We start from the raw sequence: 17981 nt of genomic DNA, 5'->3' as shown, positions 1-17981 counted from the left end.
CACACTCTTCTATGCATGATTCTCAAAGAGTGAGAGAGCACTTGTGATCTTTATATCAAAACAACAACAACAACAAAACAAAACAACCCAAAAAAAACTCAAGCCCAATGCCAGTATCATGGGATGGGAAACATTTGGGGGACGTAGCCCCATCACTTTTGGAATGAAGTAAAGATGACTTCCCTCACTGAGGTGTTATGACCTGTGACCAAGTAAGTGCTCAAATCTGCTTCCCTTCTTCTTACATTTTGTTTTCCACACCTTTGAATTCCTCAGACACAAAGATTTATAGAAAGTCCTGGCTTCAGGCTTCCTTCTCCATCAACGGGATGGGCAGTGTCCTCCTTGCTGCCACTCAGTCTCAGAACACGGAAGAATGAAGATGTTTATGGGACATTATTTATTGCTAATTAATCAGCTCTTGTTAAAAATCATGTAACAAATCTTATAAGAAAATAATGCAATTATAGAAGTTAGTTAAATGTTTTCCTTCAAAGGGAGAAAATAATAATCTTTACCTAAGATACATAAGGCAAAGTCTCTGGATTGTCTTCCTATTCTCAATAAAACAAATCCATTCATTCAGAAGCGTCTGCCCATTTTCACATTAACTGAAAATACATTATTTTTAAAGGTTTGTCCTCTACTCATATACCTCCAAGAATTATTCTTTCTTCCCCAGTTATTTCATCTGGGCTTAACATATTCGCCTATCTCAGTGTAGTCACCTTCTCAAGTGCATTAGAAAGTGTCCATGAAATAATGAACTCACGGTGTAGTATTATACTGTGCATAAAAACAGTTCAAGAACATCATCTTAACAAATTGTTGCAGCAACTCTGTAAAGGAAGATTTGTTCTACTTTAATGAAGTGCCTTCAGTGGATGCCCACTATAAATCAGTATGGTTTACAACAGCATGTCATGTGTTCATAATCACAGGCAATCACAAAGCCCATTATAGTTGCACTTGCTAAAAAGCAGTATCGTGTGGCACAAATGGGGAGCAAATGAAGAACAAGCAATGGCAATTCAGTGATATGATGTGAAATTTCCTTTTCACCTGCCTGGTGCTGCTTTTAATAATAACATTACATTTTACTCCGCAGAAATCTTGAAGTGGCAAATTTAACTGTTGACTTTGGCTTGAGGTTTCTAGTGCACAATTTTATACTTAAAGTGAGAAGCCAAGCTTAAAAGTTATACCATAAAAACTCAGAAGTGGACCAGTTAGGATCCTTGGCATCCATATAAAAACTGGTTATTATAATGTGAGTCAGTGAGATACCCTGTCTCAGTTAGGTACGTAACATAGACAAGATATCTGAAGTTGATCCTTTGTCTCCATATGTGCACACACTGGCTCTACACATCTGCATACATTCAAATACACACACACACTCTCTCTCTCTCTCAGACACACACACACACAGAGACAGAGAGAGAGACAGAGACAGAGAGACAGAGAGATACACAGAGAGAGACAGAGACAAAGACAGAGACAGAGATTTCCAAATTTGTTTTTTACAGTTCTGTTTGAATTACTTTCAATAGACCACATTTTACCTTTTGTAGAAAATCCTTTCATTTTGATTTCTGTCTTTTAAAAAACCATATCCACTTGATTATTGAGGCATCCTAAGTTGCTACTTGAATTATTCTGTTTCCATGTGTCTGTGGTTCCTATGAGCTTGCCTAGTAGACAGCAAAGAATTGGTGAGAAAACGATTTTAAGTCTTTTTAAATGACACTTTAATTTGGAAGGAAAACATGTTACACAATGGTAGCAAATGACATTTCAGTCTGCAATAGTGCTATTTTCATATAGTATTTCTCATCGGTTCTTGGGTTGAATTGTAATATGTAGTATGAATCTTGTATAAACTGCTTTAGAATCAGCTGCAATACAGTTTATTATTCCCTGTACACAGAGTTAAATATTCATTACACATTAAGCACACATATAGAGAGAAACATTATAAGTTTTCAGGAGCATTTTAAAATTTTATCCTGATTTTCAATACTCTTTTGCTCCTAATCGCCCCCTATATTTTAATGGTTACTCTGTCATTCATTACATTCCAATTTCTTCTGCACTTTGTTGCTAAGCTTATTTTCCCTGGAATACATTCATATGCCTACATAGTGGTTTTTCTGTTTGCCTTTTCTGCTCATTAAGACTAAAGTAAATTGTCCTGAAACACTAACGATGTGTTCATATAACTCCGGAACCACCAGTGATCATGACCTCTCCTCTACAATAAAAAGGCCAAATTTAAGTCCAGGTAATGTTCCATGAGAAATAGTGAAATCATTTAGGAATAAAAGGGAAGCATATTAGCATTCTTCTAACAAGAACCAAAAGTATCCAAGACTTATTGACTTCAATGCAACAAACATTCATTATAGATGTCATAAAATCATGAACTCAAATTACTTAAATAATTTACTATATGTGATTATCAATTATGTTCATTTCCAGCTTGTCATTCAGGGATGCGTCCACTGAGCAAATTTCAGCTCTTTAGTAAACACTGTGCTAGAATAGATTTAGATCATAAATCACAGTTTTTATTTTAGGGACCTCGAACTTATTAGACCCTGAAATCAGTCTCACCAGAATATTATGTGGATGTTGATAGTATTGACTTATCACTTCCAAGGTTTTAGAAGGTGTTTTTTTTTACACAGAAATTATTAATTGTAAGAGAAGATTAGAGAAAATTAGTATGAATTCAAAGTTAGACATCATAGCAATGTTGCTTGGATAATGTCTGTGCAAGTTGTATCTCAAGAAGATAGAAAAAGTAAAATGCAGTGTGAAACACTGTCTGCTCATGGTTGATTCCCAAGGCTTACAATGCAAGCATTTCAACAGACTTCTTATCTCACTTACACAGAGGTGCTTTTGGATTCTCAGCAAGTTCAGTTGCCTAGTTCTGTTTAAATGAAGCAAGGCAAAATGTGACACGGTGACTGCTATTGACAGTGCATGAGGATATATGAAGCAAAAAAATTTTCATTCGGCAGTTTGCTGTAGAGTGTTCTTCCCTTTTTAATAATATCAATCAATAATATCTATAGAGAACATTGGTTATGTTAAACATGTTTACCTTAATTTCTTTGGTAAATAAAATATTTGCAAACATCAAGCATCCAAGAACTTCAGGTTTGATATCTTTCAATGCACTGGTTAGTTAAAATTCAATATATAATGGTTATTAATGTCAGAAAATATATAATATTTATTCTTTACATAACATGTAATTCCATTTAAACCTAAGACCTACAAAATGCAACAGGCTGCTCAATTCCAGGGAATTTAAAAAATTTAAGAAAATGGTGAAAACTTTAACCATCAGTTAAGTTTTATGTAAATGAACATTTCTCATATGAGAAAATGTCCTAATCTATACACCTACACACACACATACATACATACACAAATATAGGTGTATATATATGTGTAATTACTATAAAGATTGCATTTTATCAGGATTCATACTTCATATTATCAGTGAAGGTCCTCATGTTCAACCCCTGATGGGTTTTTTTTAGCATGCTGGTTAATGCTATCGAGTGATTAAATTCTAACTAGTACAGCCACTTTGGAAATCTATCTGGTGCTATCTCAGAAAAATGGGAATAGGGCTTCCTCAAGACCCAGCTATCCCACTCCTTGGAATATACCCAGAAGATGCTCCAGCACACAACAAGAAAATTTGCTCAACCATGTTCATAGCAGCCTTATTCATAATAGCCAGAACATGGAAACAGCCTAAGTGTCCCTCAGTAGAAGAGTGGATAAAGAAACTGTGGTACATATACACTATGGAATACTACTCAGCTATTAAAAACAAGGAATTCCCGAAATTTGTGGATAAATGGATTGAGCTAGAAATGATCATAATGAGTGAGTTAACCCAGAAGCAGAAAGAATCAAATGGTATATACTCACTTATATCTGCATACTAGCCCAAGGGGCATGTTCCACGAAAGCCTTCACTTACCAGGAAACTGGGACAGAGGGGAAGGCATCCTATTGGGACTCTAAATGAGAGACGCATGGGAGAATAGCAAAATAAAAGGATCCAGAGGGTCCTAGAAACCTAAAAGTAGAACATTATGATAGGCAGATTTGGGCCCAGGGGTCCCGCTCAAACTAAGGCACCAGTCAAGGACAATACAGGAGGTAAACTTTAAACCCCTTCCCAGATCTAGCCAATGGTCAGAATATTCTCCACAGTTGAGTGGAGAGCGTGATACGACTTTCTCACATACTCTGGTGCCTCACATTTGACCATGTCCCCTGGAGGGGGAGACCTGGTGGCAATCAGAGGAAGGACAGCAAGTAGCCAAGAAGAGACTTGATACCCTATGAGAATATACAGGGGGACGTAATCCCCCTCAGGAACAGTCATAGGGGAGGGGAATAATGGGAAAATGGGGGGGGGACAAATGGGAGGATACAAAGGATGGGATAAACATTGAGATGTAACAAGAATAAATTAATAAAAAAAAATAAATTAAAAAAAAAAAAAAAAAAAAAAGAAAGAGAAGGAACCATTTTCCAGGTGGGGTTTTATTCTGCGTTTTAAACAATGGATTAGGGAAATTAGCTAAACCATGTCAATGCCTGGTACTTTGAATTCTGTCATCTTAGCTCATCTATTATATTGGCATGTTAAGGTTTTTCTGTGTTATCATCCATACTGTAGATATGAAGTTTGTATTCATATTATGCATATACAGCACAAGAATGACCTTGAAATAATTCACATTGCTATTTCTAAGGAAAAAATTAACTAAAATTTACAACAGTAAATACATTACCAATATTAACCTCCACATTCATATTTCATGTTTAGGATAATCCAAAACAGGCTTCCTGAACCATGAGGAACCACACATTGCTGGATGAATTCATTCTACTGGGAATACCTCAGACACAAGGACTGGAAACTCTACTCTTTGTTGTGTTCTTATTCATCTACTTCTTTACCTTGCTTGGAAATTTACTCATTTTTACAGCAACCATCTCTTCATCTACCCTTCACACTCCTATGTATTTCTTCTTGGGACTTCTATCCATTTTTGACATGTTGTTCCCATCAGTAACATGTCCCAAGATGCTATTTTATCTCTCCGGCCAGAGTGCAGCTATCTCTTACAAAGGCTGTGCTGCCCAGCTTTTCTTCTATCACTTTCTGGGTTCTACCGAAGGATGCCTGTATTCAGTGATGGCCTATGATCGTTATGTTGCCATCTGTCACCCACTGAGATACATGCTCATCATGAAACCTGGAGTGTGCCTGGGCTTGGTCATAGTATCCTGGTTGGTAGGATGTCTTCAGTCCGGCATTCTGACATTCTTTACCTTTCAGGTAACCTACTGTGGGCCCAATCATGTCCACCATTTCTTTTGTGACATTCCTGCAGTTTTACCTTTGGCTTGTACTGACAATACACTGGCCCAGAAGGTGGGTTCCATCAATGTTGGCTTTCTGGCTCTGATGCTTCTCTTCAGTGTTTGTGTCTCCTATGCACACATTGGCATTGCTATCCTGAGAATCCGTTCAGCAGAGGGCAGGCAGAAAGCATTCTCCACCTGCAGTGCCCACCTCGCTGCCATTCTCTGTGCCTATGGACCTGTGATCATCATCTACCTGCAGCGCACACCAAACCCTCTGCTTGGGGCCGTGGTGCAAATATTAAATAACATTGTCTCACCCATGCTGAACTCCTGAGAAACAAGGAAGTGAAGAAATCCTTAAGAAGGGTGTTTCGTATTTTCACTTAGGTGTTCCAAAATGGATTTTGGAGTTCATAATATATTTTATAAAATTATTAGCCTTCATCATCAACCTCCGGTTTCATTGTATTAAACAGAATATCACACAACAGAAGAACTTATTTACAGGATATTCTATTTTTGTTTTGCCTCAATAATAACCAATGTCTCACAACGAATTCTATAGCTATTCTTATTCTCCATGCTTTTCCTAGGTAAGTAATCTGTGGCCTCATAAAAAAATAAAGCTGAAGTCAGTAACACATACCTGTCACATTTTCAGGAACAAAGCTTCCTTGAATCACCTGACTGGCAATATACCACACTGTTAGCTCTCAAGAGAGCTTATGACAGGAAGGAATGGGTCAGAAAATAAGTGGTAATGATCACAGACACAGGCCTGTCGTATACAGATTCTGTTATCACTGATCATTCTGCTCTACTTTTGGCTCCACTTGTAGAGAGAGTGTACAGTCTCTTTCACAGTGCCGTATCCAGCGACAGTAAAACCAGGCAAGGATCTAGGACTCTTACAGAATCCTCTGCCAGGACTTTATCCCTACACTATAATGCCAATGTCTTTATTTACTCTCAGCCTAAAGCACTGGACAAGCTTTCCACCCAGTGCTATGGAATATATTGCTTTGGGTTCAGTTATTATGATCATTAATTTTCTCTCCAAGCAGTATTTTTTCTAACTGGGTCTCCACCTGCTCTGGAGTTAAGAATTATTATCAACTAAATATATCAGAATCCAAGGACGAAATGAGAATGTTAGTGGTGATTTGAATGAGAATAATAGGCTCATATATTTGAGCTTTGTCCCTAGTTGGTGGAACTATTTGTGAAGGACTCAGAAGCGTGGTCCTGTTGGAGGAGGTGCCTCGCTGGGGGCTGGGGTTTGAAGTATAATTCACAGTGTGCTGTCCTGCCTCATGGATGTGGATTAAGATGTGAACTCTCAGTTGTTCCTTCGCTAAGTCATCATGGATTCTACTCCTCTGAAACTTTAAGTCAGATTAAACATTTTCTTTCATAAATTGCTTTGGCCATTGTGTTTTATCCCAACAATAAAAAAAAAAAAAATAAGTAAGAAAGTTCTGTTTATTGAGGATTTCACTTTATAACAGATCTTCATTTGCATGATAGTTTAGCTATCTGTGGAATTTGTTTGCATTTTTATTTTCCAAAATCGCCATCTTTTTGAAATTATGACCCAAAACAAAACAAAAATTATCTGAAACATGAGAAAATTCTTCCCTTACACAAAGTAGGGAGACAAAGAAAGAGTGCCCTGTGGTGCAGCCTAATGATTCTACATCCCTCTTAATGTAACTGACAGGAATCTAAGCCACAGGAAACACTATTTCCATGTTCTGTTGTTACATATTATGGGATACTTCTGTTGTTCTGATGGGTGGATACTGGTGGGAGAATCCACCATGTCATGGCTTCTGGGGAGGTTGAGCTGTTCAAAAATACTTTTTATAGCCAATGGGATGTCCAAAAGACATGTCCAATTAAGGTTTGTTGAATGAATTACCAAATATCACTTAACAACTCAAACTGTGATAGAAGTTCATATTTATCGTTACAGAATAAAAACATGATTTAATGGTTCGGCTACAGAACACCAATATTCTTAATGAAAACATATAAGCTTAGCTAAATAAAAATGATATATATGAAATCCAAAAATTTTATCATCATTTTGTAATCTCCATCTAAATCAGTACTGAATTGACTCTAAGGAAATAAAACTGAGAACATATTAAAGGTTTCTCATGCCCTAAAGCATGTTATGTAAAATATATATGCATATCTGTGTATTGTTGTTAAAATCTTTATCATAAATGAAAAACAATAAGAAAAACAAATAATTTGACATTTTAACAGAGCAATAAATGTCATTTTTCTTAACAGGTTAGAAAGAATAAAACATTAGAAAAACCTACATATTATTTTTATCTCCATATAAATGTGTTCATTTACAGAGAGATGTTTGAAATAGTATTCTCAGAAATATGCTGTGGTGTGATCATATACTAGGGATTTTTACTGCCATCTCTGTACATTCTCCTTTAATTGTCTTATGATGACCTTTTAATATTTTATAAGCATTTTTCAAATAAAAAAATAGATAGATTAGAATTATACCTAGAGACATTGATTATCTGAGTTAAATATTTGAGAGTAATTTCTTGGAGAGAAAAATTAATCCATGACATACAGATCAAAGTTGTGGCATTATGATTTTGTTTATATACAATATTATACAAACTCATTTGTGATAAAATGCTCTGATCCCACTGAATGTGGATCAGTTATTTTCATTTTCATCTGTTACTCTTTTCTATTGATTCATACTCCCAGGATATGACCAGATGTTGGTTGTTGGGAAGGGGAGAAATGTATACTGCTATGAGAATTGAATTATGATTTTCAGTTTGCACTTAAACACAGAATATTAAAACACAAAAATTAAGCCTCTTTGATGTTATCAGCTTAGTCCCAAAAAGATCCTCTAGTACACACATTGACAGCAGATTTCTCTTATTTTGACCTTTGGTTCCTGACTAACTAATTGAAAATTTCTAGTCTGATATGTTTATTTGCCTACAAATATGCTTCTGATTATCATAACTGTGCTTTTGACTATACCTACAGTTAATTCTCTATTTATTCTTGTAAGTCTGATGTGCTAAAACTTATTGTTTATTAAACTATAGTAAGGTTTTCTCAACTTCATAACAGATCATAATATCAAAATCACCACAGGCCTTTGTGTAGTCATATACTTTGGTGACTCCAAAGCTTTGTCTCTTACAGAGTTCTCAGTCTCCTTTCTTTGGAGTGTTTTACGTATGCACTGACATGGCACATACGTCCTTCCCCAGTTGTTTATACATAAATAAATAAATAAATAAATAAATAAATAAATAAATAAAATCTTTAAATATTATTAAATACACAGAATAGTGTTTCAAGCAAACATGTGCTGGCCAGAAAGTGACACATAAGGATTCCCAAAACAGAAATTTTCCTCACTAAACAGCTCATTTTGATTTGGAGAAAACTCTAGGTTCTACCTTCTTTTACTGTAGGTCGCGAGTCTTTTTTTTTTTTTTTTTTTTGGTTGGAAAAATTTATTTTATTAATTTATTCTTGTTACATCTCAATGTTTATCCCATCCCTTGTACCCTTCCATTCTTCCTTCCCTCCCATTTTCCCCTTATTCCCCTCCCCTATGACTGTTCCTGAGGGGGATTACCTCCCCCTGTATATGCTCATAGGGTATCAAGTCTCTTCTTGGTAACCTGCTGTTCTTCCTCTGAGTGCCATCAGGTCTCCCCCTCAAGGGGACATGGTCAAATGTGAGGCACCAGAGTACGTGAGAAAGTCATATCCCTCTCTCCACTCAACTGTGGAGAATGTTCTGACCATTGGCTAGATCTAGGTAGTGGTTTAAAGTTTACCACCTGTATTGTCCTTGGCTGGTGCCTTAGTTTGAGCGGGACCCCTGGGCCCAAATCTGCCTATCATAATGTTCTACTTGTAGGCTTCTAGGACCCTCTGGATCCTTCTACTTTGCTATTCTCCTATGCTTCTCTCATCTAGAGTCCCAATAGGATGCCTTCTCCTCTCTCCCAGTTTCCTGGTAAGTGAGGGCTTTCGAGGGACATGCCCCTTGGGCTAGTATGCAGATATAAGTGAGTATATACCATTTGATTCTTTCAGCTTCTGGGTTAACTCACTCATAATGAAAATTTCTAGCTCAATCCATTTATCCACAAATTTCGGGAATTCCTTCTTTTTAATAGCTGAGTAGTATTCCATAGTGTATATGTACCACAGTTTCTTTATCCATTCCTCTACTGATGGACACTTAGGCTGTTTCCATGTTCTGGCTATTATGAATAAGGCTGCTATGAACATGGTTGAGCAAATTTTCCTGTTGTGTGCTGGAGCATCTTCTGGGTATATTCCAAGGAGTGGAATAGCTGGGTCTTGAGGAAGCCCTATTCCCATTTTTCTGAGATAGCACCAGATAGATTTCCAAAGTGGCTGTACTAATTTGCATTCCCACCAGCAATGAAGGAGTGTTCCTCTCTCCCCACATCCTCGCCAGCATGTGGTGTCGCTAGAATTTTTGATCTTAGCCATTCTGATGGGCGCAAGTCTTTCCAAATGCCTGAGTATTCATTTAAAGAACATTCTTCCACCTTGCTGCTGGACTCTAGGTGGAGCGCTGAGAGTGGTATGGAAGAATGGGGAACTGCCAGGATACAGAGAGTTCAGAAGCCCACAAGGAGACCATCAAGGCCGGTGGACCTGGATCCAGGGGACCTGCACAAACTGCTGCACAAACCAAAGACAATGCATGAAATAAACCTAGACCCCCTGTTCAGATAAAGCCAGTGGACAGATTGTTCTCCACAGTTGTGGGGAGAGTGGGAACTGCCTCTGACATAAACTCTGATGGCCCTTGGTGAGGAGGCCCTGCCGGCACACAGAAGAAGGGGACGCAGGCTATCTGGATGACACCTGATAGGCTGTGGTCATATGGTGAGGGAAGGTCCCTTTCTGTCAGAGGTTGAGGGGAGGGGAATAGCACTGAAGAGGGAGGGAGGGTGGAAACAGGAAGATAAGAGCAAAGGCATAACAATCGGGATGCAACATGAATAAATTATAATAAATAAACAAAACAACAACAACAACAAAAAGAAAGTAAACCACACCAGTCAAAATGCAGAAAATGAATGATCATGGGTTGTCCATCCCTAATACAACTGCCTACCCCACAATTCCTGCACCTAAGGCGAGGGAACATCGTAGAAAGGGGCATGGAAAGATTGTAAGGGCCTAGAAAGGAAAGGGACGCCTGACTCATGATATTTTAACAACATGGCTGCCTAAATAAGATCAGAAAAAACACAACTTCAATAAGCATGCTAAGAAGGGAAATCTCATGGGGCCTCATCTATAGACAAAGAAGTACTGGTAGTCTTCCATAGGGATGAGACCTCTGATTGATTATTTAATACCAAACTGAATAGTCAGCCCTGAGATCACACACACACAAGTAACAGTGTGTATTGACGTATATATGTAGCAATACAAGGTAAAGAGGCCTTTATTTAGAGGTAGAACAAGTTGGCAGGTAGGTGGGAGGTATTAGAAGGGAATAAAACAGGGGAATGACTCAATTATATTTTAATTACATTTTTTAAGTTGGGACAGAGAGTGATATAGAAAAGCAGGTGGTGTCCTTCTCTGGCTTCTTGAGTGCACGTAAGATATGCACACCCTTAGATACACACACACACAATTCTTGCGCTATAGAAATGATCCTTGAAAGCATATTCTTTTTATTTCTAGTCTCATCTCAGCCTCTCTAATTGTGCTGGCTAGTTTTATGTCAACTTGACACAGGCTGGAGTCATTAGAGAGGAGGGAGCCTCAATTGAAAGAACACCTCTGCTGTAGGCAAGCCTGCAGGACATTTTCCTAATTAGTGATTGATAGGAGAGGGCTCAACCCATTGTATGGGTAGAGCCACCTCTGAGCTGGTGGTCCTGGGAACTATAAGCAGGTTGAGCAAGCCCAGGGGAGCAAGCTGGTAAGCAGCATCCCTCTATGGTCTCTGTGTAAGCTGCTCCCAGGTTCCTGTCCTGCTTGTCTGCCTTCATTGATTTTGACGATGAACTGTTATACAGAACTGTGAGTGAAATAAATCCTTTCTTCCCCGGCCCTCCAATAAACTTCCTCCCAGTAATTTATTCCATATTTACAGATGTGGTGAAGAGGTTGATTAGTCAGTTCTTACAGTAGTTGTTAATAAAAAAATAACCAAATCTTTGACAAAACCTGATAACGAGTCCCAGGAAAATTACTTTCAGTTGAAGACTGAGAAAACTGGTGGTTGCTGAACTGTTTAGTTAGCCTATGTTCATTTCTTTAGTCTTAGGATAATTTTAGGATATCTATATCTCTGGGGGAAAAAAAGCGTAATTAATACTGTAAACTCTGCTTTCAGTTAAGGACAAAGTTCAATAATATATAAAATATTTCTTTAATATGCACCTGTGAAGGCATTGTGCCAAGTGCTTAACATGTTCGGAATACCACTGGGTAGATAACAAAGCTGGCAATGACTGGAATAAAAATCTCCCGTATACCATTTTAGTTGAGTGAGCCATGATCACATTTGCTGCTTATTAGCACAATAGATATCGCCGAATACTTCCAGTATCCACACGAAGAAAATATTGCCACTCAGAACGGAAAGGGAGGAAACTGAAGCCCAGGATATTGAAGGAACAAGCCAGTGCCACACACAGTGCATAGGACTGAGAGACTTTTCTCTTGAAGCGGGGCTTAGCAACTCTGAGAAATACACTACATGGCAAGAATACATAGAAGGGTTAAATGGAGTCTTCTAGAACATTATTTGGAGGTAGAATAGTATGGCCTAGATACCGCAAGTTGGCTTCATTCCTATGCAGGTTTATAGAAAAAAAAAAACTTCAGAGCTGTTGCGTTTACATGTGCTGTGAGGACAATGCTAACGTCTCTTCACTCCACAAAGGGCACTAAACAGTTACACAGCATCTGAGAGTCATGGAGGGAGAACAGCCAGTGAGAAACTTAACCTGATGCTAGTCCAAAAGATAACTGAAGATATCCAGTGACTTAATGGGGATTGCCAACAATGGAATGGATGAGCAGTCACCGACAGAAGCAACGATGACTTAACAGCTTTACAAAAGCTCCCATCCTAGCTTCGGTGCTGACTCATGAGAGCTGCATTCCAGAGATCCTGACAGACTTGTAAGCAGCTCACACCCAGTTGTGTATTTTGTTATTTTTTAATGTAACTCCTGGAAGAAATAGTATAAATCCTATGCATTTACTCCGTGAAGCATTAATAATCTTAAGGAAAAAAACTTGGAAATCCTGTGTACTGGTGGCTTTAACTAATCATCTTTTTGCTGACTTCCTTACCTCTGACTGCTAAATTTAAATGCGCTTCAGTATCTGACTGGGGGCTTGAAAGAATACAACGTTGGTCATGTTTAAAAAAAATAGAGTAAAAGAGAATATTTTATTCTGTTTCCTCTCAATAGCATCTCACCTTCTGCTCTCATTCTACTGGCCTAAAAACCACACAGCAGCTTGTTGCCAGGCAACCATAAGGCGACTTCCTAAATCAGCCAGCAGCCTATCCTACAGCAGGTCATTATTGTCTTCATTTCAAAACAGAAGATAAACAGATTATCAAGTAAACGCTATGCACAGCCAACAACGAATCATCTCATCTTTTAACTATATTAAATGATGTCTGGCCATGATATTTACTGTAGCACTATACAACAAACTGCAAAATAAATATGACATTGTAAAATATGCCAACTCATATCATGCCAATTTCATTAAACTATACAAATATATTTCAATTCTGAATATTAATTTTCTTATCATTTAGAAAAGAAATTAATTGGTAAATATGAATTATCCACTGATTATTTATTTTAAAAGGTAAGTCCAGAATTCCTACCTCTAAAATCTCACATGACGTGTCCTTCCTGGGTCATGGTTCCCTGTTGATGGTCTCTAGGCTCATTTGTTTTGAAAGAGAACTAAGCTCTTTACCTACTTTCAAATTCCATTGTTCTAGCATGGGGACTTTAGGTTTACTTCCACTTTCCCCGAATGCAAAAATATATGCTTCATAATACCGATATATCACCTAAACACCACAAAATAAAAGGTAGTCACACATTTAATAATATTCCAACACAGATAATAATTGTATTTTGTTACTGCAAAAATAACCTATCAGAGACCTCATAGTTTGGGTATATTGATGTGCAGGCAGAGATTGAAGGAGGAAAAGGGGATGGTGCTGTGAGCTCTGTCAGATGCAGATCAGGATGCATGGCTTCCTGGAACACAGAAGCCAGACATCTGGTTTTAGAGTTCACCTGCAATCAATATGATATTAAGAGATTCAGATCATTCATGTGGCTGCCATACTCAGGAATGAACCCACAGATAGATACTTCATTCTCTCATGGACAGAGAAGTCCAAATACCCCCTTTTCTTCATTTTTTAATTAGCCAGAAAATTAAACAGTGATATCATAGCATCCAGCTTTTTTTTTTTTTTTTTTTTAAGGGTCACTATTCCTTTTGGTATACATTTCTTTTATTTTCCATTTTATTCTTTTATTTTACTTTTTATTATTTAAAACTGTTTTTAAATTTAACTGTATTTTGATCACAGTCTCTCCTTCCCCCAAGTCCTTCCAGATCCTCTCTCTCCCTACACATGCAACTTTAAGTTTTTTCTAAACACAAACAAAAGCCCAAAGGAACAACAAAACCTAAAAAACAAACAAACAAAAAAACAAACCCTGAAAAAACAAACAAACAAACAAACACCCACTAAAAACACCAAATTGTAACCAAATAAGAATAGACAAAACACTGTAGAATTCATGTTATACTTATCAGTTACTCATATTAATTTTTGCACTTGAGTTTCCTAGAGCCTAACTATTGTACAGAGTAGAGGGATCAGTACATATTTAGGATTATTCTCAGTCTAATATACATGTATAAATTGTTAACTTCTATTTTTGAGACTTGTGTTGTTGGCTTATAAGTTATGAATAAATTTCAGTTATCCAGTCTCATAATGAGGCTGAACCATATTTGTAACTAGGCAATTAGTGGGTGTGGCTTTGTAGTCTCCCAGACCAAAATCTCCTTCCACAGAGGTTGTCTATGCCACACCTAACTCTGTATCACTGATTTACACACTCCTCAGCTTTTGTCCGAGAGAAATGTTCTAAGAAATTCATAGGAGTTTGGTACTTTTATGTTTCTCGAAAACCAAGGAGGGTTATGCAGACATGGAGGCTTCTGACCATACCTCAAAGGGAGGAACTGAGGCCAGGCAACAGGTTTAAGTCTTTGTAGACTTTGTGGTTCATGACAATGATACATGAAGAAGCTCTCATGGTCAAAGCTAAGCAAGAATAGAGCTCTCTGGATGTTAAGTAAGTTTTAAAACATGGAACATTTCTTGAGGAAAGTAGAAGGAACTAGCAAAGCCAGTTTAAGAAAGAGACCATACTGCTGGATGGAGACCTGGAGGCACTCAGAGGAAGGATAGCAAGTTACCAAGAAGAGACTCAATATTCTAAAAGCATGTATAGGGGAGAAGGTCTCCCTCAATCACAGACATAGGAGAGGAGAGAAGGGGGGAAGTGGGAGGGAGGGAGGAATGGGAGGAAACAGGGGAAGGGCTAACAATTGAGATGTAATATGAATAAATTAATAATAATAATAATAATAAAAGAAAACGGGGGGGGGGAGGGGGAGAAAGAGGCCATATTAGCCACAAATGGTGAGATCAAATTCACAGTGCTGTGGAAGCCTATTGGAACTTAAATCACAGCAGTAAGAGCCCAGGATGCTGAGCACACAACTACAGGATTTAGTGTTCACCATTCTGAGGTCTCAGCTTGCCTCAGTCTAATCCTTCCTGTGTGTTCTCCCATGTATTTATTTATATAGGAATCAGAGTGTTTTACCTTGTGCTCCCCTACACTGAAACTCTGCCACTTTGGACTTACAGGGGCTCATTGTCATATTCCTAGACAGATGGGGGCTTGGGCTTGAAATTTTGATCAATGTAGACACTGGAAGGAAGCTGGGAGGAGTGGGGGGAAGGGAAACTACAGTTGGAACATACTGTATGAGAGCAGAATCTATTTACAATAAGTGAAAAAGAAAGAAAGGAACAAACAAAAAAAGAGGACATTATTTGGAGAGAAAATAACTCTTTAACTTATTTGATTGGTATGAGACAGTGAGCAATGTGGAATTAGTGTTAATTTTGGAGTATGTTGTCCCATATCATAACATTATTAGTAATGATGGAAACTTTAAGGTATGCGTCTATCTTGAGATAGCAGGACCTTGCTTTTAAAGCTTGAATCTTGTCACAAGCCCTGTCAGTCTTTTGTTTCCTACCCATTGTAAAATGAGTATCTTCTACCATAAACTTTTGGAAACATGATTTACTTATGTTATGTAATAGGCCCCAGGCAGCTTGGGCTGCAGACTGTAATTATAAGTTAAAACAAACTGCACCCCTTTCTTAATTTGTTTTGTAGGATATTTTGACCTCAGATGTAGAAAGACAAGCAAATGGCCTAAGAGGGTGAGAGAAGGATGATGGGATATTTGAGGGGTGCCTCTGAGAATTCTGGGTAACTGATTATCTTTTTGTTCCTGGAGCATCTAGTTCTGAAAAGTAGTCACAGTAGGAACAGGACATGAAGAGCTTGGAAGTAATGTGTGGAGACTTGATGATCCTGTGAGTAGTGGCCCTTAAAGTGTTCCTATTGATGAGACTGCAGTGGTTAATGGCGCTTACATAGGAATGATTTGTTACTACATAGTGTCAGTTGGGCTAGAATTAAGAATGTTTCAGAGACTCTGGTAGGAGCCTACTCATTCTTAGTTATCAGAACAGCTCTGCACACAATGCTTAGGTTTAGGTCCAGGAACCCAGGAACTGCCTTGGAACTGTTACTAACATTTCTGTAATTCTACCCGATTATGTCACTTGCCTCCTACACACCTAAAACTAAAAATTCCTGCTGTTCTCTTAAGCCATGCTCTTTTCTAGAGTTGTATCAGTATTACTTTCTATCTGGTACCAGACAAGTGAAAGAAAAACGTGGTTTTGACTTGATTATTAATGAGGACTTTATGCCAAGGAGAAAAACAGAAGTATTCCTTTCTTGCACTATTATTTCCCATTTTCTATGCATATCTCTATCCATATTCTCATTTTCCCAGGCAGATGAATCAGTCCAAAGTTATAAGATATCCATAGGCCATTAGGATTAACATTTTAGATTTGCGAGGGAAAATACATGCTGTTTAGTCTAACAGGAGATTCTTCATTTGATAAGTTTTTTTTATCTCTCTGAAAAAGAATTTCCTCCCCGCCTAGTTACTATGACTCCAACAATGGGTGTTACAGAGCCTGGACCTGCCATCTCCTGTAGCCAGGTAAGACACCCAGTGGGGGGAGTAGGACACCAACCAAGCCACTAAACCGTTGACCTATAATTTGGCCTGCCTGAAAATCTTGCTAGGGTAAAGGTGGTACAGAACTTGTGGAAGTGGCCAGCCAATGGCTGGTCCAGCTTGAGACTCTTGCCAGGAGAGAAAGCCAGCCCTGAACATGCCTGGAGCGCCAGGATCCAGAGGCTGGGTAGTCCAGAAACTTAGATAAGAAAATAATTCCTTTTGAGTCTTTCTGCTTCTGGGTTAACTCACTCATTATGATCATTTCTAGTTCAATCCATTTGTCCACAAATTTCGGGAATTCCTTGTTTTTAATAGTTGAGTAGTATTCCATAGTGTAAATGTACCACAGTTTCTTTATCCATTCTTCTACTGAGGGACACTTAGGCTGTTTCCATGATCTGGCTATTATGAATAAGGCTGCTATGAACATGGTTGAGCAAATTTTCTTGTTGTGTGCTAGAGCATCTTCTGGATATATTCGAAGTAGTGGAATAGCTGGGTCTTGAGGAAGCCCTACCTCCCAGTTTTCTGAGATAGCACCAGACATCTGCATACTAGCCGAAGGGGCATGTCCCATGAAAATCTTCACTTACCAGGAAACTGGGACAGAGGGGAGGACATCCTATTGGGACTCTAGATGAGAGAAGCATGGGAGAATAGCAAAGTAGAAGGATCCAGAGGGTCCTAGAAACCTACAAGAAGAACATTATGATAGGCAGATTTGGGCTCAGGGGTCCCGCTCAAACTATGGCTCCAGCCAAGGACAATACAGGCCGTAAACTTCAAACCCCTGCCCAGATCTAGCCAATGGACAGGACATTCTCCACAGTTGAGTGGAGAATAAGGTATGACTTTCACACGTACTCTGGTGCCTCATATTTGACCACGTCCCCTGGAGGGGGAGACCTGGTGGCACTCAGAGGAAGGATAGCAGGCTACCAAGAAGAGACTTGATACCCTATGAGCATATAAAGGGGGAGGAAGTCCCCCTCAGTCACAGTCATAGGGGAGGGGAGTAAGGGGAAAATGGGAGGGAGGGAGGAATGGGAGAATACAAGGGAGGGGATAACCATTGA

At 38.4% G+C, this 17981-nt stretch overlaps 1 protein-coding gene across 1 annotated transcript; it reads left to right on the top strand.

Moving 5' to 3' along the window:
- The first annotated feature begins 4894 nt into the window (after positions 1–4894).
- Positions 4895–5746, top strand: LOC127198321 (olfactory receptor 148-like). The gene has a single exon (XM_051156217.1). The coding sequence runs from the start codon at positions 4895–4897 to the stop codon at positions 5744–5746; it is 852 nt and encodes a 283-aa protein (XP_051012174.1).
- Positions 5747–17981: the final 12235 nt, after the last annotated feature.

Source organism: Acomys russatus, chromosome 14 (genome assembly GCF_903995435.1).
Source record: "Acomys russatus chromosome 14, mAcoRus1.1, whole genome shotgun sequence".
Lineage (NCBI taxonomy): Eukaryota > Metazoa > Chordata > Mammalia > Rodentia > Muridae > Acomys > Acomys russatus.
This window is presented reverse-complemented; position numbering and strand designations above follow the sequence as displayed.